General features: G+C 45.2%; 1 protein-coding gene across 1 annotated transcript; it reads left to right on the forward strand.

The window, feature by feature from the left end:
• Positions 1 to 495: 495 nt before the first annotated feature.
• Positions 496 to 17,136, forward strand: aldh1l2 (aldehyde dehydrogenase 1 family, member L2; the record flags this gene model as incomplete). The annotated part of the gene is made up of 23 exons (XM_079236243.1): positions 496 to 543; positions 2,909 to 3,053; positions 4,183 to 4,417; positions 6,943 to 7,108; positions 7,265 to 7,366; positions 7,951 to 8,040; positions 9,508 to 9,642; positions 9,837 to 9,962; positions 10,072 to 10,163; positions 11,107 to 11,254; positions 11,383 to 11,502; positions 11,623 to 11,750; positions 12,310 to 12,460; positions 12,577 to 12,647; positions 12,733 to 12,838; positions 13,069 to 13,156; positions 13,847 to 13,940; positions 14,033 to 14,132; positions 14,478 to 14,576; positions 14,990 to 15,155; positions 15,976 to 16,081; positions 16,171 to 16,370; positions 17,081 to 17,136. The coding sequence occupies 23 exons, from the start codon at positions 496 to 498 to the stop codon at positions 17,134 to 17,136; spliced, it is 2,772 nt and encodes a 923-aa protein (XP_079092369.1).
• Positions 17,137 to 21,927: the final 4,791 nt, after the last annotated feature.

Raw genomic sequence — 21,927 nt, forward strand, 5'->3', positions numbered from 1 at the left:
TAATAATTTAGTTATTTATTTCTCGTTAAACACGTCTTTTTAAAACGTCAAGCCTAATACAAAAATTATTTCGCCATATAATCTAATTTGGCTGATTAGCCAACAATACAAACACACAACCAATACTTGACTCAATTTGTTTGCGTGTTGGCAGAATATAATATCATAACGCAATCAAACCGCACGGCCTTGAGGATTTGATAAATTCCCACGCGTGACCGCGCGGTCGTAGAACTAGCCAGCGAGCAAGCACCGCGTGCCCGCGCACGCACGGCACCGAGCAGCGCGTCCTCGATGTGTCCGCTGCTGCTGTCGAGTATAAGCTGGCTGTCGCGAGCCGTAGCGCTGCCACTCCTCTGACTCACACACATAGAGGCAGGTGTGTGTGTGTGGAGGTGTGTGTGTATCCAGCAGCAGGTCGGGCAAATCCTGCAGCGTTTTGGATTATTTTTTTATAATTTGTTTTTAAAAATATATATATAAAACACCGCCATTATGTTGTGGACGGCGAGTCAAGTCTTAAGGAAATTCTCCACCTCGTCCGTGAGTAACGTTTATTTTGCTGCACCAGAGAATGAATGGAGAACCCGACCGGTTCATAGTGAGTCGTGCCCGTTTAGACGAGTCTTCTCCCGGTCACCTTGCTGCCATATTGTCCCGAAAACGGAGCGGATAACGGGGTGCCCGCCTGCCACGTTACTCGGCTGTGTCTCCTCCCTCTCCCCCGGTAGCTGCTGTACAGCTCGTGGACGCGTTGCATCAGCATGTGAGCTGCGCACTGTCCCGTCACGGACAGGCTGCCCATTCATTCTGCTGCTCCAGCTGCCCGCTGTGGACGCATCGTGGGTGGCTTTGAACGCATCACGAAGCACACGTGTTAAAATGCAACGTAACCGCTTCCTCGAGCGGCTCGCCACCTGTGCTGCGTCAGCCAATAGCTTTCCTCCGCTGTAACCAAAGAGTTAACAGCCATGTTCACTTCATGTGTTTACAGGCCAATCAATTAGCTGATTATTAGGCGGAGAGGAACAAACTATTCGGTAATTGGTTCGTTATGATTGGTCAGTTTCTCAAACGTGTGGATTGGCAGTTTTTTCTTCTCTTATTTCAATCTTTGTAGTTACATAATAACCTACAGGGTTCATACGGTCATGGGAAACCTGGAGAAGTCATGGCATTTTAAAATGGTTATTTCCAGGCCTGGAAAAGTCCTTGAAGAAAGAAAAAAAATCCCAGAAGTTTTGGAAAAGTCATGGAAATTTGTTATGTTTATTTACGCTGAGTTTGAAATAATTAATATGCTTTTAAAAGGAAGATGCTCAAAATATAAGCAGGCATACATACAGGCATCTATATAAATGTTTATTCTTTTAATCAAACTATTGTCTCATTCATTTGTGTCATTTAAGGTTTACTGTATGCTTTGTATTCTCATTGTTAGTTTAAATACTACATTTACTCACTTTTCACTGTTTACACCCAGATTTCACTAAATGTTTGGTGATGGAAATTTGGTTTAAAGTCCTGGAAAAGTCATTGAAATGCACTAGTCAGAATGTGTATGACCCTGACCTAATAACTTTGGCTTTGGGACAGTTGGTCAGATCCAACAAGACATCTGAAGACTTATTTTGTAGACTAAACATCAGTTGATTAATTACAAAAAAAGTGTTTCATAACATTTTGAATAAATGCATTATAGATACTTGTAGTCATTGTAGCCAGTGATGCTGTTCGTTTAAAACTTGACATATATGGAGGCAAAGTCCCGCCCCTTCCGGTAGACCAGTGGTTCTCAAACTATTTTTGTCACGCCCCACCACCCCAACAAAATGATCCATGCTGAATTTGAAATAACAACTTTTTGTGACTCCTCCATCTGTGCTTTTTCACATAATAGAAAAAAAAAATGCAATCACTTTCAAGTAAACTAGATTGCTCCATCAGACAAAAACAAATAAAATGTGCTATCACTTTGTTAGAACAATGCAAATGAAGTTAACTTGTTATGCACTGAATATCTTTAAGATAATAAAGTGTAACCTGTGATCATGTTTTATCCATATCAGTGGCTGCAATGGGCTGCTTTCCGGTACAAATCTTTTAAAAACGTGGTTGCAGACTTGATACGGACGCTCTCAATTCATGCTCAATGTTGAGCTAAGATCTGTATTTAGTTTTGAGAGACGCAACAGCAGAAAAGCCGACACGGAGATTGGTTTTTAGCAAACTGCCAAGAATCTTGGCCGTCGTGCAGTGCAACCTGTTACCGGCGTAACGCAAACAGAAGTACAGGCATTTCGCCATGTATTAATTAATGACTTAGTTTTATGGCCTTTGTACTTTTGTAATATGTGAAGTTCTCAAGTAAAGTTCTTGAAATAAAAAAGATCTTCATTTCGCCCAATGCGCCCCACCTGTAATACCACCGCGCCCCACCTGTAATACCACCGCGCCCCACCTGTAATACCACCGTGCCCCACCTGTAATACCACCGCGCCCCACCTGTGATACCATCGCGCCCCACAGTTTGAGAAATACTGCAGTAGACCAACATGGAATTTTATGCCACAAAAAACATATGTACAGTAGTCCAAAGGCAAGAGACAGATAACTTTGAAAAACATTATAAGTTCCCCAACTTTACATTGGTGTACTTTAAACATTTTATTTTTTAAGAGAAGTCTTGTGGGCCCCTCTGGCCCCCTGGTGCTCAAAGGGCTCTCCTGCAGCTGCCTGCTGTCGAGGCCGCCTCTGCATTGGGTTTTCCATTGCCAGTTCCATGACATCCCCGGAAGAGCGTTGAAAGTCCTCTACTGAGGCCGAGCCCTATGTACACAGACGAGTGTGTCAGTACTGCAGATTGAGCCTGGCTGAAACTAACGTGTCTGTGTTTGCTCTCTTTCAGCATTACTACCAGAATAAGCTTAAGCTCGCTATAATAGGCCAGAGCCTGTTTGGACAGGAGGTGTACAGCAACCTGAGGAAGCAGGGTCACAAGGTGGTGGGCGTGTTCACGGTCCCCGACAAGGACGGCAAGGCCGACCCTCTGGGTGAGTCACCCCGCTTGGTGTCGTTTCACATCTAGTTGCACTAAATACATCGGAGAAACTGAGGTGCTTTCTAGTGGGATTTGAACACCTAAAGCATCAGCAGGAAACAACCTAAAAATACCAGGTTCTATGAGTAGAAAGGGAATAAATATGTGCAAGATAACGTTGGTGTTCAGAATGTTCATAAGATAAAATAACACTTATAATTTGACAATGAGAAATGCCAAAGAAATCCAACAGAGTAAATGTGTATTGGGTTTGATGGCCCCCGAGCATCCGGGTCCTCCATCACAGGCCCTGTGCTGAGGTGGATGCCTCCTGCACAAAGACGGGCCTTTACCCCGGTTAGCTGTGGGGTTGTGGCTCCATTGTCTGTGTGTGTGTGTGAACCCTAACCCTGGAGAGAGGCCCTGTGTGGCCCCCTGAGATGCAGCTCTGACGGGACACGTCTACGATCCACGTATGATGCAATCTTTCCAGGAAACGGCTTCCCTGGAAGCTATCGGCTGCCTCTTGAGCCCTGCCTCTCCGTATTCTTCTATTACCGCTTCCGAACATATTCCTGATCGGTGACGATCCCAATTTAGCGTATACATTTTAGCGTTAAAATTCTTGCAATGTAGGTAGCTAGTATCTACAGTACACTCCGAAGTTAATTGTTTAACACACAAACTGTCTATTGATGGTCTCCATTACTGACCTTTTACAAATCTAAAGATCTGAATGAAAAAAGCTTTTAATAGGACAGATTTTAATAAGATATTAATAAAGTTCCTTTGGGGATTATTTGCAGTTATAAAATAAATGACAGTGTCACAATAGCTTGATAGACCTCATTGCAATATTGTAAACGGTTAAATGTCATCGTCTGTCCTCGTTGGTTGCATTCAAGGACACGAGAAGAAGAAGATGGTGTAAAACCGACCACAAAGCATCGCATTCAATGTTGAAACGTGAAACGGAAAAGACGGTTCAGAAAAGGTTCTTACCTCCAAATGCATTGCAAGTTTGAGCGATTATATAACGGTTGGAATGAGCTGAAGGATGAAATGGAGCTAGACCAGTAAATCTGCTGGGCTGATTCTCTGCCTCCTGAGCGGTATCAGTAAACTCCCCTCTTCTCTTCCAGCGGTGGCTGCAGAGAAGGATGGGACGCCGGTGTTTAAGTTCCCGAGGTGGCGGGTCAAGGGGAAGCCCATCCCGGAGGTCGTGGAAGCCTACAAGGCGGTGGGCGCCGAGCTCAACGTCATGCCCTTCTGCTCCCAGTTCATCCCCATGAACATCATCGACGACCCCAAGCACGGCTCCATCATCTACCACCCCTCCATCCTGCCCCTGCACAGAGGAGCGTCAGCCATCAACTGGTGAGGAGGGGAGGGAGGGGTTTGTGGGGGATATTCTCAGAAAAAACCTGGGTTCACATCCTCTTTCAGGTTAAAAGGATGTCACCGCTCTGACTTTGCTCTTCGCTCACAGTAACCATCAAAAACAAGGTGTGCCAGTATCAGTGAAGCAGCCATAAACGAAGGACAAAGACAGCAGTCACCTTCTGATGGCAGCAGCTGGCCAGAAGAAATGACAGTATTAAGCTGCAAAGGACAGCCTGCATGAGAGACTTGCACTGTGGCAGTCAGTCAGGGAAAGATGCTTTGTCCGTTTCCGTGGCACGTGGTAATTGCAGTTCATTAACAGAATGAATGGATGAGAACCCAGCAAGCTAAGCCCAGAGGGCAGCATACTCGCAAACAAGTCGGAGTGACTACTGTTCTCACCACATCAGGTGTGGCGGTGATTAGCACAGTTTGTGTGGCGCTGTGAGTTTATTTGGTTTCAGCTTTTTGCCACAGGGGCTTTTTTTTGTTGGTTGGGCGGATCTTTCTCAGCCTCTGCAGCAGATGAACCCCCTGTGCTGGTAATTATAGTCTGACTGATGACCTTTCTCTGAATGCGTGTCCCTCCTCCACACAGACACCTGTAAGCACTACTGATGGATTTAAATAAAACAGCTCTATCTGTGCCATGCTTAAGCAGGTAAAACATAGAAAATATGCAGAAGGACATGTAATGGGAAGCCAATAAATGTCAATGTATTGTTTTTTTACATTTGCATATAGAATATAAAGCAGCCACCATGTACCAAATAAGAACTGTTGTCATTTGGAAGAAAAAACACCCAAATAACCATCCAAAGGTTGGTTCTTTATCACTGCCACACGTTGCTGGTTCTTATGCTGCATTATCACAATGGGAGATAAATGAACACAAAAAGTAAAAACCCAGAGATATTGGATTAAAATGTGAATGACATTATAAAAGGAAAAACACAACTAAAGGCCAAAATAGCCATTAAACGTTCCGGGTATAAGACGGTATAAACTGTTCCGTTTTGGGAACGTTAAAAGGGAGACTAACGGAACGAAGAAATAACTTTATTTTTCTAACTCAAATGAAATGTTTAATTTCTAGAACTCAATCCTTGCTGAGTTCAGGACACTCAGGGGTTTTGTGCTGGCTAAAGTTGGCTAGTTTGAGCTAACTTCAGATAGATATTGTGAAGGTGTTGGCCTGAGGACTCTCCTTCTCCACCAACGCCACATTTTAGGCGGTAACATCACTTGTGGCTACAGTTTGCCGCTGGTTAGCAAATGTTCCACGAGCTAGCGTCCTCCTTTTTGTTCTTACTTCACCACAGCTAAAAGGCTAAGAGTTCACAGGCCACACGTCCCCTCTGTTGCAGGCAGAGGAGGGAGAGCGCTTAGCTGCTATCTGTCTGTTAAAACCGGTTCTGTTTGACCCTCAACTCCTAGCAAGCTGGTTTCTTATCTCTCCCTTCTGCGAGCCAGTCGGTTCTCCGCCCTTTCTATCTCTCTCTTCCTGTTATCGCTGCGGCTAAATAAATAGGTTCCGCTATCTTTTAATTGTTTAAACACAAGTTTTCCATCTGTACCCCACATACGACTGTTTAGTGGATACATAACATGCAGAGAGTCGTTTAAGTCAGAAAGAATAGTTTGACATTTGGGGAAATGTACTTATTTTAGAGGAGATTGAGACCTGTCCTGTCTGTCCGTTATGAATGAAGCTAAAGCCAGGAGGCGGTGTGCGTAACGGCTAGCTTAGCTCTGGCCAAAGTAAATACAATAAATAGAAGCGCCCTGTAAAACCATAATTAGTCATTTAAATGTTTGTAGGAATTGGACAAATTAGATAACTTGTTAATTAATGATGGAGAGAGAAAAGCCTTGCTTGAAGTCTTTATGCTAAGCTAGGCTAATCATCCAATATCTTAAAATCGCTCTTAATTAAACAAACATGAGTAATGTTTATCTAATCATAACTCCTGGAAAGAAAGTGATGAGCATAAACCGAAATATTCCTTTTGGTGTAAAATGTTCTTTTAGGCTGGAGACGGTTTGCCTCCCAGAGACCAACGACACCTCTGAACATTACATCATTTGAGTTTTGAGTAAAAATAATAATAATGTGCACTCAGAATCGTGCAGATCTCTGCCGCGTGTGTCTGTTACAACCACTGCTGTAATGTTTGATTGAATTAATGCAAACTACAATTGTTCACCGCGTACCGGCGGCTGCTAGTGGCTGCTAGCGGCTGCTAGAGGCTGTTAGTGGCTGCTAGCGGCTAACTGGCTCTAAAACTATTTATAATATGAGTCCAGTTAAACTAATATATTATAAAATCACTTGCCATGAGCCTGAAGAAAATGTATGGTGTTAAAGTGGCCTGTCTGATTCCCTCCAGGTGCAGTTAGCTTTGATCTTTTCTTTCTGATTGCTCCATCTGGTCAGGTTTATGGTCCCCTTCACATCCTATATCTCAGATCATTACGGCAGCGCTCCAAGGTTGGGTCACTGTTCTGTGTGTCCCCAGGACGCTGATCCACGGCGATAAGAAAGCTGGGTTCACAGTGTTCTGGGCCGACGCCGGGCTGGACACCGGCCCCATCCTGCTGCAGAGGGAGTGTGCCGTGGAGCCCAACGACACCGTGGACGCTCTCTACAACCGCTTCCTCTTCCCAGAGGGCATCAAGGCCATGGTAACCGCCTGGATTCAATCTCTCAGATATACTTCTCCCTCTGATCACATTAGTGAAGTCAAGTCTATTATCAGCTTATATTTATACAGAACCCTTTTTCTTGAGTAAACATAGTGAAATGACGCAGACTGAGCTGTCCCCCGTTTCCCGGTGCAGGTGGAGTCGGTGCAGCTCATTGCTGACGGGAAGGCCCCTCGGGTTCCCCAGACAGAGGAAGGAGCGACCTACGAGGGCATTCAGAAGAAGTCCAACTCCAAGGTGAGAGGCCTGACCTCAGACAGCAGCCCCACACGTCGAGTGTGTGTGTGTGTGTGTGTGTGTGTGTGTGTGTGTGTGTGTGTGTGTCCCTGTAGAAGGGGTCTGTCAAGTTGCTCTTTATATAACAAGGGTTTCATTGTTTTGTTTTTTCATTTCACATCTTTATTTAAATATGTTTACAGAATGAGCCATGTATTGAAAAATAAATGCAGTTAAAGAGCACACAAATTGAACATGGGGTGCTTTTTTTTTTCATTTGTGATTTAAAAAAAAAAAAAAAAAAGTTTCCATTTGACCGGTTTAAACACGCGGAAGTGTTAGGGTTGAGTAGCTGGCTGGTGTTTGCTCTTACAAAAGTGAAAGGCCGAGGTGTGGCTGCTCTCTGATGCGCCTCTTGGAGCCACGTCTGCTGGCAGTGACTCTAGATGTGCTATTCTTAGTGCAGAGTTTTTTTTCTTCCCCCAGCACGGGTTCACGTGTCGCTCAGCGGCGACCAGCTGCTGGGCTTCCCTCATTCTCAGAAGTGTGGGTGACCCGGTCTGGAGAAGAATCTGACCCGTCAGCATGTCTCTCTGTCCCCGCAGGTCAGCCTGGCCCAGCCGGCGCAGGCCATCCACGACTGGATCCGCGGCCATGACAAAGTCCCCGGCGCCTGGACCGTCGTCGATGGTCAGGTGTGTTTCCCTGGAACACACACACACACACACACACACACACACACACACACACACACACACACACACACACACACACACAGGGCTGACGTAACATAAACGTGTTTGTCAAGTGGGGCGGTTTCAATGTGGGCTCACTTTGCTTTCAAAGAATGGTGTCAACAAACCCGGCTTTCAGGGAACTTTACGTTTCATAGCATTGACATTTAACATTTGTTAACATTTTGTTGTATATAATGTTTTTATGGCATGACGGGGAAGAAGAAAATGAAAGAATAATGAAAGAGTTTTCCCCCGCAGCAGTCTCAATTACAAGACCAAGTTCCCTCTACAGGTTTGAGCAGTACGGCACCAATGGTTTTACTAAAAACATAGCTTGGATATTCAGCCTTAGAGATAGGGTAAGGAGCTCGGACATCAGGAGGGAGCTTGGAGTCGAGTCGCTGCTCCTTCGTGTTAAAGGAGTCAGCTGAGGTGGTTCAGCATCTAGTCAGGATGCCTCCTGGACGCCTCCCATTAGAGGTTTTCCAGCACGTCCAACTGGTAGGAGACCCCGGGGAAGACCGAGGACACGCTGGAGGGATTATATCTCCCGGCTGGCCTTGGAACGCCTCGGGATCCCCCAGAATGAGCTGGAAAGTGTTGCGGGTGAGAGGGAAGCCTGGGTCGGCCTGCTGAACCTGCTGCCACCGCGACCCGACCCCGGATAAGCGGCTGATGATGGATGGATGGATGAATATTCGGTCCTTCTGTGCCCAGATCAGAATCAGCTTTATTGGCCATGTGTGTTTACACATACATGGAATTTGACTCTGGTTTCAATTAGCTCTTCGTACTTATACACAATATACAATAAACAAGATAAATACAAGAAAGACATTAAAGACAACAGTAGTCCAAAAAGTGCAGATGGAGGAGTGATTAACTGTTCATCAGTGACGCCAGTGGAAAGAAGCTGTTCCTGTGTCTGCTGGTTTTGGCGCACAGTGCTCTGTAGCGCCCCCCAGAGGGGAGGAGGTGAACAGCTTGTGTCCAGGGAGGGGTCTGCAGGGTGTGGGGGGTCTGCAGGGTGTGGGGGGTCTGCAGGGTGTGAGGGGTCTGCAGGGTGTGGGGGGTCTGCAGGGTGTGGGGGGTCTGCAGGGTGTGGGGGGTCTGCAGGGTGTGGGGGTCTGCAGGGTGTGGGGGGTCTGCAGGGTGTGAGGGGTCTGCAGGGTGTGAGGGGTCTGCAGGGTGTGAGGGTCTGGCGCTAGGTTCGTATTTAGTAAATCAATCTCCTCTGAACTCTTGGCGAGAAAGTAAAGCTCCCACAATGTCAAAGTATTCCTTTAATGGGTCGTCTGGTAAAAAAATCCTTGAAGAACCTCACAGTCCCACATACAATGAGGAGGGTACAAGAATTGGGTTTGTCTCAGCTTCCTGAACTCGTCGCACCGAATGTGAGTTAATCCCCTGTTTGTTCTCCCTCAGGCGGTGACCCTGTACGGCTCGTCCATGCTGAGGGGGTCTGCACCCGCCGGTCAGGCCCTGGAGATCGAGGGGGCGTCCCAGCCCGGCCTGGTCACCAAGAAAGGCCTCGTGCTGTACGGGAGCGATGGGAAAGCTGTGAGTGTCTCTGTCGCCTCGTACAAAACAAACATTCTGAGCACACAGGTAGCTTTCAGTCTCACGCCTTTGTTGGCTGTGGATCGGATGCACTCCAGACAGTTAAAGGCTGCTGGGTAATTGAAACGCAGCTGGAGATGTGTGTGTGTGTGTGTGTGTGTGTGTGTGTGATCCATTCTGTGTTTGGTCCCCAGCTCCTGGTGAAGAACCTGCAGTTCGAAGACGGGAAGATGATCTCTGCTTCTAAATACTTCTCGTCTGGGGAAAGCTCCAGCGTGGAGCTGACCGATGATGAAAAGAAGATGGCGGAGGAGATCCGGGCAAGTTAGACTGTGTTTTAGCTGATTGTGGGAGCTTCCGCTTCTCTTGAATGTGTCCTTGTTTGAAGCTGACCAATGGTCTGACGGAGAATGCTTTTGTATATCGCAGAACATCTGGAAGAGCATCCTCAGCAATGTCCCAGCCATTGAGAACACCACAGACTTCTTCAAGTGCGGAGCCGCCTCCATGGATGTGGTCAGGTGAGGGAGGAGTTGGTTTAGAGTAACGGAGTTAGAAATGAGCTTCAAGTTGCATCTTTTAATCAAGTAAATCCCCAAAGAGGCCAGTGTGACATTGTCTAATTCTGATGTAAATAATGTTCTCTCCTGACTTCAGAACAGGTGAACAAAAAGGTTTTGCCAGGATAATCTTTCCAAGTTCTTTAAAAAAAGAAAGAAAAATGTCACCTGTGAAAACGGGTAAACAAAAAAGAAAAGTCTTCTCCATGCATCTAAACATAAAGTACCTCTAATTGTGCGATGGAAAGCACCTCTTGTGGCCAGAATTAGTATTACGACAACACTTGGATCGAAGAAAACGGGGATTTATTAATTTTGTATCGTGCCTAACTTCAGGCATATCAGATTTGCAATGGCCCCAGTTCAAAATGAGTCAAAATATTTCAGTTTGGGCCAGAATGTGGCCTTCAGGTAGGGCTTGTTTTTAGCCCAGCAGTTGGTCACCTGCCTGCTGGTTAAGAGGAGTGAGCGCTCAGGATTCAAAGATATTTATTTAATTTTATTGCAACCACGAGAGCTCCTTGAGCATACAGTCATAAATGAGCACATAAAACATTAGCATGATGTCGAGTAGTGTTATCGTTAGACTTTTCGAGAAATCACATGATTTATCAGCTCTCCCTTTTGACTGGAAGAGCGCTTCCTTATCCGTCTCCTGTGGCCTTCGGCTTGTGAATCTGCCGCTGAGACTTAACCTTATGGCGTAACCTCGCCATAATGCAATGAAGCAAACCATATAACCTTTCACCCCGTGTGCTACCCGACCCTTCAGAAGGAAGAGATAACTCACTGAACCCCAAACCAATGTGCAGTTGTACTTCTCTGCTGGACGCTCGTCGTGAGTTATTCTAAACCCTTTACGATCCTGGAGAGACTCTGACGGAGCGCTGTCTCCTGTGTGCAGGCTGGTGGAGGAGGTGAAGCAGAAGTGCGCCGGCGTCCAGCTGCAGAGCGAGGACGTGTACATGGCCACCACCTTCCAGGACTTCATCCAGATGTTCGTCCGCAAGCTGAGAGGGGAGGACCAGGAGGAGGAGCTGGTCATCGACTACGTAAGTCCCCCAAGCCGAGCAGTGCCGAGTTATAGTCCTGTTATTCGTTTCAGAGATTGCTTTTTTCGTTTAGCCCCCAAACAATCTCTGATTGTTGAGCTGCTGCTGTTGTATATTTTTTTTCCCAGGCAACGAAAGAAATAAACAACATGACTGTGAAGATGCCGAACCAGTGTTTCATCAACGGGAAGTTTGAGGACGCAGAAAACGGCAAAGTCTACGAAACCATCAACCCCACTGACGGATCGGCGAGTCGCTGACACACACACACACACACACACACACACGCGCGCACAGACACACACATGCACACACACACTGTTTCGACGTCGTATTAGACCGCGTGTGACCTTTGCTTTCTCCCCCAGGTGATCTGCAAGGTGTCCTACGCCTCGGTGGGCGATGTGGACCGGGCGGTGGCGGCCGCTAAAGAAGCCTTTGACAGCGGCCCCTGGGGCCGGATGAACCCCAGAGACAGAGGGACTCTGCTTTACAAGTGAGTAGCTCCTCCTAGAGGACTGCAGTAGGACTGCACCAAGCGCACAGGTCTGCTCCGTAAAGGACACGTCCCGTCTTCTGCTTTGTGTAAAACAAAAAGGGGAAATTTGTATATACTGCATCTAAAAACTCTCTGATCCACTGAATATATGATGCTGGTGTGTGTGTCCCAGAAGTCAAAGACAGTCTTGGATGAATCCAGGAAGTGTAAATGAAGGAGCCTATTTGTAATTCACATCTGTTCAAATCAGGAAAAGTCGATGCACCACTTTAAACTTTATGAGCCGGTGTAGAGAGCCAACAGAGGAAGCAAAAGACTTCCAATCATTCTCAGAGTTAAACCGCTGTCATTTTCACGATGGGACTAAACAATATCAAGGGGAGGACAATAAACAGTCTAGAGATGGGTCCTTTATTCTGGGGGAGGGTTTAGTTAGAATCTACGTCTATGTTCTACCGCTTTACACCTTTTTAATATTCAAATGTTTTGTGATGTTACATTAAACTCTAAGTCTGCCAGGAGAAGGATTGCGCTATAACAATGCGTTCCTCCCCAGGCTGGCCGACCTGATGGAGGAGCACCAGGAGGAGCTGGCCACCATTGAGTCCATGGACTCTGGAGCCGTGTACACGCTGGCCCTCAAGACCCACGTGGGCATGTCCATCCAGACCTTCCGATACTTCGCCGGCTGGTGCGACAAGATCCATGTAGGGTTTAACATTCTAACACACACACACACACAAGCACACACACACACACGCACACGCGCTGCAGTTTTAGCAGATCGTGACACCAGAGGCCTATCGCGGTTTCTCTGTTGCAGGGCAAGACGATCCCCATCAACCAGGCCAGGCCCAACCGCAACCTGACCTTCACCAGGAGAGAGCCCATCGGGTAAAGGCTCTGGGGTTTTACCCGACGCTGCCTGCCATGTTGTCGCCGACTGTGTTTTTTAACTGTGTCCTTTGCCCCGCCTCAGTGTGTGTGCCATCATCATCCCGTGGAACTATCCGCTCATGATGCTGGCGTGGAAGAGCGCCGCCTGCCTCGCAGCGGGGAACACGCTCGTTCTCAAACCCGCGCAGGTGAACTCTCATATTGGGTCTGAGATGAATGTGACGGAGGTCGGATGAATGAATGAATGAATATATACTTTATTAATCCCCAAGGGGAAATGTTGTGTCGCGTAGCAGCCATTTACACATAAGATGAGATATAAAAACAACAGGGATGAAAGATATATGCAATAATAATACTAATAGAATAATGGATGGACCCGGCGAGCGTCTCATGCGTTGTCCCCCGATATTTACAGGTCACCCCGTTGACGGCGCTGAAGTTTGCCGAGCTGTCGGTGAAAGCCGGCATTCCAAAAGGAGTCATAAACATTTTGCCGGGCTCAGGTAACGCGCGCACACACACACACACACACACACACACACACACACACACACACACGAGCCACGCAGTCTGTTTTTCTGTTCTGACTACTTGTGGTTTTTGACCTTGAGGTCACGAGTCAACAGTGCAGACAGAATCTAACGGTCATCTTCGGGGGGCCGCTTGTTAAAGGAACAGTGTGTAGATTTAGGAGGGTCCATTGGCACGAATGGAATAGAATATGATGTTTACTTGAGTGTGTTGTCACCTGAAACAAAATATTTTTATTGTAGCCCAGAATGGACAAACCAAACCCTGCCGTAGTTCTCCCAGACACTCGGCAAAGTATCGGTTGGTTGAAATCTGCAACCTCACCGCTAGATGCCGCCACATCCTAAACACTTCAATACACAGGAGAAGCGTAACAGGAGTGATATTCGCTTCTCAGTTGCTTCTCCGCCGCTGAAAATAGTCTCCAACAAATGCAGTGTGAGTAAAAAACCACAGGGACAAGCTGTTTTAGGAAATAATCGAGCCCCAATGTATGAAACGATACTTTTGCAGGCCCCCTTATTGAAGATTTACATCTTCAGAAGAAACCCATGGGTTGAGAGCTGAGGGCCACAGACATGGGAAGTGAGAAAGTATAGAGAGACGGACTCGTTGACAAAAGGAATAATCCCCAGTAACGTGTAACCCGTTCCCCCCTCCAGGTGGCATGGTGGGGCAGCGTCTGTCCGACCACCCGGACGTCCGCAAGCTGGGCTTCACTGGCTCCACGCCCATCGGCAAACAGATCATGAAGAGGTATCAGCTGACAAACTCTGGAGTCGGTCGACTTAAAACTGTGCGGTGAAACTTCATGCCCCTGCTCTTGTCTTGTGACTTCCCGTTTGCAGCTGTGCGCTCAGCAACCTGAAGAAGGTTTCTCTGGAGCTGGGGGGGAAGTCGCCCCTCATCATCTTCGCTGACTGTGACATGGACAAGGCTGTTCGCATGGTGAGGGAGTCAGTGTGAGAGTGTGTGTGTGTGTGTGAGAGAGTGAGACCCACCATGTTCGTTCCCATCAAACTTGGTTTTATTTATTAACATTTCTTTTCTCAAAATGTGACAATTTGCTGTTTTATATGATTTAAAAAAAGGAGACTTCTTCAGAGACTAATTTATTCATCAAAGGAATAAACTAACAACAAAATAACACATAAATCAATAATACAAATATTCACAAATTAAAGCCGTACACAAAGTCTGTCTATATTGTTGTGTGATTATCATAAAAGGAAGACCTTCATTGAATGCATTGTAATAGTTAAAGTGCCTCGTCCTCTGCTTGCTGCTCCACAGGGCATGAGCTCTGTGTATTTCAACAAGGGGGAGAACTGCATCGCCGCCGGCCGACTGTTCGTGGAGGAGTCCGTTCACGATGACTTCATCAGCCGAGTGGTGCGCGACCGAATCTCTGCCAGAGTCCTCAGTGGTGCAGGAGCGAGTCCTAAAACACAGAAATGAGTCGGCATGTTTTGCACTTCCGGTTCCCTCGTCTCGAAGTCAGTGGGCTTATATTGAATGGGCTTTTGGTTAGATGAATGAAATAAGGTATTTGATTAAGGCAAGCTGAAGAGATTTTAACGACATCAAATATGTCTGTAAATATCCCACTTGAGAATTTGGCTTTTTGCTGAGGGAACCAGTGCGATGCCAAAAATAGGTCATCCCTACAGCGCTCTATAACGGCACATTAAAGGGGTACTTCCATATGGTTAGGGGACTGACTCCTGCACTTCCCATAATGCAAATTAATAGTGAAGAATTGAGGAACGGCATCATTAATCTCTCTACCCTTTCCAATCTCTCAGGTGGGAGAGCTGAAGAAGATGAAGATTGGAGACCCACTGGATCGCTCCACGGACCACGGCCCGCAGAACCACAAAGCCCACCTGGACAAGCTGCTGGAGTACTGCGAGGTCGGCCTGAAGGAGGGAGCGACGCTGGTGTACGGAGGGAAGCAGGTGGCCAGGCCAGGTAGGATACACACCGAGCCTCGCAGAGTGCAACAGCTCTGGAGCCAATGGGACGTTTTACAGCGCTCACAAAGAGCTTTTATTTGACGTATCTGCACACACCTGTTGAGTTGACCTGTTGTTTCATTCCACCTGTCTTTAAATGATCTTTAGTGTAGGTGCAGACTAAGATCAGGGTGCAACTAATTATTGGATTCACTACAGAATATATAATCAGTCAATTATTACCTCAGTTTTGTTCAACTGTTTCTTTCCTAGTGTTTGGTTTTAGCATAAGTAAAACAATGAGCGTGGTTAGATATGTCACATTTTAAAATATTATTATTATTATTTATATATTAATAATCAGTTTATTTTGTGCTCTTAGCTCCAAGCCAAGATCTTGTAAACTACAACGGTGAATTGTTTCGGTCTACCTGTTCAAAGACCTAGCTAGCTATTCTAGGAATGTGTTTTTCACAAATGAAACACAAGAAAGAACTCTTTCACTCCCCCAAACTCTACAGTGTCTCTCTATGAAGGATATTCTGTTTGGATTATTAACAGTGGCAATGGCTACGCGCTAATATTTAGATGGACATTATCTCTCAGCTGTGAGCCACTAAGCTAGCTAGCTTTTTTAAAATACCACTTGAGGGAAATATTGGTGCTCAGCCTATAGAGGGAAGTTAGCTGACTGATTTTGAAAAGACCTTTTATTAAAATTATACATGATTCATTTTCTTATTTCAGCTGCTTTGTCTTGTTTTCGGAGCTCTCTGGAGAAGCTTTAGCATCATTGTTAGCATTAGCTAACCCTTGATATGGTCATTTCCCTTCAGGTTTTTTCATGGAGCCCACGGTGTTCACTAATGTAGAGGACCACATGTTCATCGCCAAAGAGGAGTCCTTCGGCCCCGTCATGGTGGTGTCCAAATTCAAAGACGGGTGAGTCATCAGAAAGGCGTCTCGCTGGAGTCGCTGCCGTGCTATTCGAGTCGCTAACCGGTATTCTCTGTACCTCCTGCGAACCACAGCGACGTGGACGGCGTGCTGCGGAGAGCCAACGACACCGAGTACGGCCTGGCCTCGGGCGTGTTCACCCGCGACATCAACAAGGCCATGTACGTGAGCGAGCGGCTCGACGCAGGAACGGTGTTCGTCAACACCTACAATAAGACCGACGTGGCTTCACCTTTTGGGGGCTTCAAACAGTCCGGCTTCGGCAAAGACCTCGGTGAGTAGAGACACGAGACACATGCAATCTCATTGCATGGATTGGTCTTTTAGCATAAGACTAGAGAGTCATTTATTTACTTTGTTTTATTTTTTTTATTTGAACATTTGTGTGTTTTCTATATTGACTGAGATAAAGGTGGTTTGCTAATTTTACACATGAAGGTCAGGTCACTAGAAAAAAAGGGCCTGCAACTCATTATATTGACTTGGTAACTCAAAAACAACGACTTGGTATCAAAACAACAAACAAAAACAAGCGCTGAAAAGTTGAGAATATTTTTACTTTTATGAGTGTTTAAAAACTGCCCGAAAAACGCGACGCCACACCACAGGAAAACAATGGTTTTGTGGGCGACCCTTCTGTAGTCAGCCCTTTACTGGACCTTTTATTTCATCACATTGGCAGCAATGGCCTTCTATATTTTTCAACGTGCACATCAGCAATTTGGTGTAAACTGGATCAAAGAGAGGAATGGATTTAATCACAGCTTAGACCAGTGGTTCCTCCCCAAGGAGATAAAAAGGCTCATGAAAGAAAACATATTTCTGGTATAAAAAAATCTGCTCATTATTTCTGGATTTTTTTAAATACAGGATACTTCAGCCTCTTAAAAACCAATCAAAGAAAATCTGACCAGGAAAAATCCCTGTATGGTTGAAATGTTCACAACTCAGTCCAGTGATGATTGTTTTCACTGTGGTCCACAGGAGAGGATGCGCTCATGGAATACCTCAAGACCAAAGCAGTGACTGTGGAGTACTGAGGCACAGACTCTCCCATGAACTCTGACCCACATCGGAACAGGAAGGGACCCGTCTGTCTGCTCCAGTCAGACATCCAGCTTCATTCAGCATTGCTTCTGGACTGTGTGTGTGTGTGTGTGTGTGTGTGGTATGAATGAGAGCCACAGTTTGGACAATGTGCCTGTCTTTACTTGGCTTTCTGTGTAAAAAAAAATACTGTCAATAATAATCACATCATGGACAACAGACACATGTGGTCTGTACCCGTCTGTGTTCTTACACGTAGACGCCTGATGGGACCCGAGCTGATTCTGACCATCGTCACGGTTTCGGGCTCCATAAGAGTGTGTTTTACGTTAAAACACCGTTTTTCAACCTGAAACCTGTCTTCCTGTCATCATCAATAATGCTGATTCGTTTTGTTAAAAATGAGAAAATCATCTGAAATCCGGCCTTTCTCATCACTGCCTTCATCATTCCTTTCATATCCGTTTCCTCTTGAACAGCATTTGTTCTGTTCGTACCAGATACACTACGCTCTTAGTTTATGGATATAACCCATCTGCTTATAAATGTGAATGTTGAAGCTTTTGTTCAGCTGCTCATGGGTTGAGTTTTGGTCATTGACATGATGGGGAAACAGGATTCGGGTCAAAAGCCAGAGTTACATTTGAATCGTTAACCACATATTAATTTGTTGAAATAGTCTTAACTTAAGGTCAATTTACCAGGATTTTTTACTTGGAGGTTTTCAACCGGGAGACTGGTTGTGATTTTGTTGTCTAAACCTAACTCTAGGTAGTTATTTTAAGCCCAATCATGATACTTTTCCAAAACCTAATTAAGTGGTTTTGTTGCTTGAACCTAACTTTCGTTTTTAAACGGAATGTTGTCCCGAAAAGAAAAAAGTCGTTCTGAGTGACATGAAAATAGGAACAATTATTGTCCCTGTACACGAAACCAATAGATTGCATTTCGTGACTATTTTGCAGTGAGACTGTGTTGATAGTTTTCATCAATAGATCATTGTTCAATGCTATCAAAAGCTTGGGAAGGCTCGAGTCAATAAGCGTCTTAAAGGTACAGTGTGTAGGATTGACTGGCATCTAGTGGTGCGGTTGCAAACCCGCCACTCACCCCTCCCTTTCCCAGCGTGTCAGAACTACGGTGGCCTTCAGGTGACATAAGCATGTGATGGTCTCTCTCTAGAGCCAGTGGTCGGTTTGTCCGCTCTGGGCTTCTGTAGAAACACGGAGGTGCAGCATGGCAGACTCTGGAGAGGAAGAGCTCATTCTAAACTAACGAAACCACAATTCTTAGTTTCAGGTGATTACACACTCATGAAAACATAGTTATAAATATTATATTCCGTTTCTGCTAATGTATCCCTCGTAATGGTGCACGCTTCTCTTAACACTACACCTCGACATCACTGCGTCAAGGTAGGAAGTTACGCCTCTAGATATCGGCAACAAGGTTTACAGGGAGTGTTACAGTCTAATGTGTCGTTAGACTATTATTTTAAAGGTAAAGAATGAACATTCACACTCGCATTAATAACTAACGGTGCAAGAAGGGATTGTTGACAGTGTTTTGTTCTGTGTTGATAAAGTCTTAATGAGGACAGCTGCAGTTAGGTAGAGTTACCTATGTATACAATCATCACCCAGGTGATCTCAGGCCTGTTTCAGATGTGTTGGGGATGGCTGTCCTTTATTTGAAATCTGAACTTTGGGTCAGAAATATTTAGTTGTCAGTATTTAATTGTCACAACGACAAGCTCCCACATCACTTTAGAGATTCAGTCTCTTCCCTTTGGTCAATTTGACTTTTTTTTGTGTTTGTTGTTTTTTTTGTAAAAAATTAAATAAAATGGAGGGCAAATTATTTGATATATTTTTGTCAGACAGAGGAAGACTGTTAAAACACTATTATATTCGTTAAAGACAAACCAGCTACACTTTTTTTAAATATAAGGGATCGTGTACAGCGAGCGTATGAACAGCTGCTTATTGAAGAAATCAATCATTTAACTCATTTTATTGCTTTAATATTGCTTCCACAAAAAAGTCCTCTCGCTGTGTACTTGGGTCAGAACTGCATCCATAAACATGCGTCTCGTCTTCAGAAATACCAGACCACAGAAGGCCGGAAATTTGACCAATCAGAATTGAGTATTCAACAAAGCTGTGTAATGGACGTCGCTACTGTGAGAAAGTTGTGAAATGAGTTTTCTTTCTGTCCCACATTATCAGTAGAGGCAGCAAGGGCTAAGAAGCAAGTGCTTTTTGTTTTGTTCCCCTCAACCTTTGTGAAAGAGGTTCAGTCTCCTTCAGCCAGTAATGTCATACAACGATCAATAAAGCTTGATTTGAATTTGACTGTCATGTTGCTGTGACTCCCAAAACATGCAAACATTGTGCTCTTTCCCAAAGCGCTGCTTCTGTCATCATTTAGAGTGTCGAACACGCTCCGGGGATATGAATGTGTTTCATCAAACATCAGTTAGCTTCATAGTTAGCTTCATAGTTAGCTTCATAGCCAGAGTCTGGACAGTGGCTACACGATAATGGTACTAAAGGAAGTTTAACAGGAACAGGTGTGTGTGTGTGCGTGTGTGTGTGTGCGTGTGTGTGTGTGTGTGTGTGTGTGTGTGTGTGTGTGTGTGTGTGTGTGTGTGTGTGTGTGTGTGTGTGTGTGTGTGGTATGTAGTAGATAGTGATGGTGAGATGAAGCTTCCTGAAGCATTGAAGCTTTCCATCCAATTGGTTCGCTAATGGGCCGAAGCTTCATTTGCTCTACTGCGCCACCAAGTGGACAATAGATGTAAAACAGAGTGATCATAACGACAGCATGGCTTTAGTGTGTGAAGCTTTAAATTGAATAAATTATGTTTGTGACGCCAATACATTAATTATTAATATTGTGTCTATCTTTATGATATAATGGCGGGGTCAAAATCAAACCAAAATCTACCTGATTGCTCGACACGCGCATCGAAGCCTCGACACGAAAGGACTCATCACTAGTAGTAGAGCAGTAATGCCAGTTACACTGCTACATCTATGTAAAGGTTGCTAACCTTAGCTGACGTTAGCTAGTGTTGGCCAGAGTAAAAACTTCTCGTTCAATAGTATTTTACCCGTGGGTAATTAAAGGTATTAAAAAAGCAGTTCATTTAATATTCTCAAATAAGGCCTTAAATGTTTGTTTACAATTCAAATGTAACAGACAATGCTCCTTTTCGTACATTACACCAACAATGTAATTCAACTCATTGCTAGTACTGCTGCTCCTTCATTACTGCTTCTTGGCAACAGCTTTGTGTTCTCCAGGAACGAGACTGTATTCTGCCTGGGAATTTCACAGTAATGACGTGGGAATGTATCAGCATGACAAATATAAGTATTGATCCAGACCGAACTAGATTATCAGACTTATTCATAAATGTATACAAACTGCAGCATTTTGCTTTGGTCTGGCTTTACTCTAGATTGGTGACGGAGACGTTGGGCTTACTGGCTCTGCAAAACAAGGAGGGGCTCATTGCCATGAAGAAAAACGCCATAATAAAATACATAATAAAAGGTAATCTCCTCCTACGGATGTTGCCAAGACACTGGAGGGGTCTGGACCCGAACTTCATGAGTTCTCAGATCCATCAAGTCCAAATGAGGACGACATGGAGGAGGAATTCAGTTCTCACAACTGAATGACTGCTGCGAGACCCACAGCAGCCAGACGCCCCACAGCACCCCACAGCAGCCAGACGCCCCACAGCACCCCACAGCAGCCAGACGCCCCACAGCACCCCACAGCAGCCAGACGCCCCCCAGACGCCCCACAGCAGCCAGGGGAGGCGGTTGCCAGGCATTTAAAGGGCAGCTGCAGAAGGCTTCCGAAACCCCCTGAGCTTTGTTGATAGAGTAAGGTGGTATTTCAAAAGAAAGAGCAGCAACAGGCTGTGACGTTGCCGGCCTGGAGAAAGGATCGACACCCAGAAGAAACAGAAGCGCCCAGCCGTCAGCCGGATGTTCTCTGCCATGGCCCGGGTTCTGAGGAAGCTCTTCATCTGCCACTGAGGAGGATCACAGGATGACTAGCTCAAGAATTAAAGCAGTTTGAAAAACAATCCCTCTCTTTCTCTTAATGATGTTATTTCAAGACTAATGCACTCTTAGGTTGCCTCCCACAATTTAAAGACACTCCCAACTGGAATTGCCCCTATGCATCTTGTCTGGACTTCGATAAATCCTGATAATCGATACTAATACTAACTTGTCATCATTTACTGAATGTAGTTATACTCTGAGGTAGAATGAGTTGAGTCAGAGCACTGAAAGGTATGTTGTGTTGAAGGTGTGAAGCCATGATTTGTACATGAAGAGCTGCACAAGGTCCAAAGAGACAAACAACCTTCTGAGCAACAGTTGGACGAGAATAGAATGAATCATAAGTCATTGGTAAAAGAAACTGAAATCAAAATGTTTGCAGATTTAAATAGAAACGGGTTCCTCTTTCAGTATCAAGAGTCTGTTTCAGGTGAACATTAACAAGTGTGTTGCTTCAGCCAAGCTCTTCTTAAAACTTCCAACACAATTTGAACACTATTGACTCGACAAAATCTTTTAAATCTCTTTCTTCAACTTGTGCTTTTCCAGACCGGAAAACAATTTCAAAATTGAAGGGTATTTTGAGTAAAAATGATACATGCCAGTGGAGAACAGTATTCTCCACTGGCATGTATCACTGTGGGTCATCGACCAGATTCAATCATTCAACTCAAAACTATTTCAACTGTAAATAATACA

This window comes from Taurulus bubalis (assembly GCF_910589615.1).
Source record: "Taurulus bubalis genome assembly, chromosome: 20".
NCBI lineage: Eukaryota > Metazoa > Chordata > Actinopteri > Perciformes > Cottidae > Taurulus > Taurulus bubalis.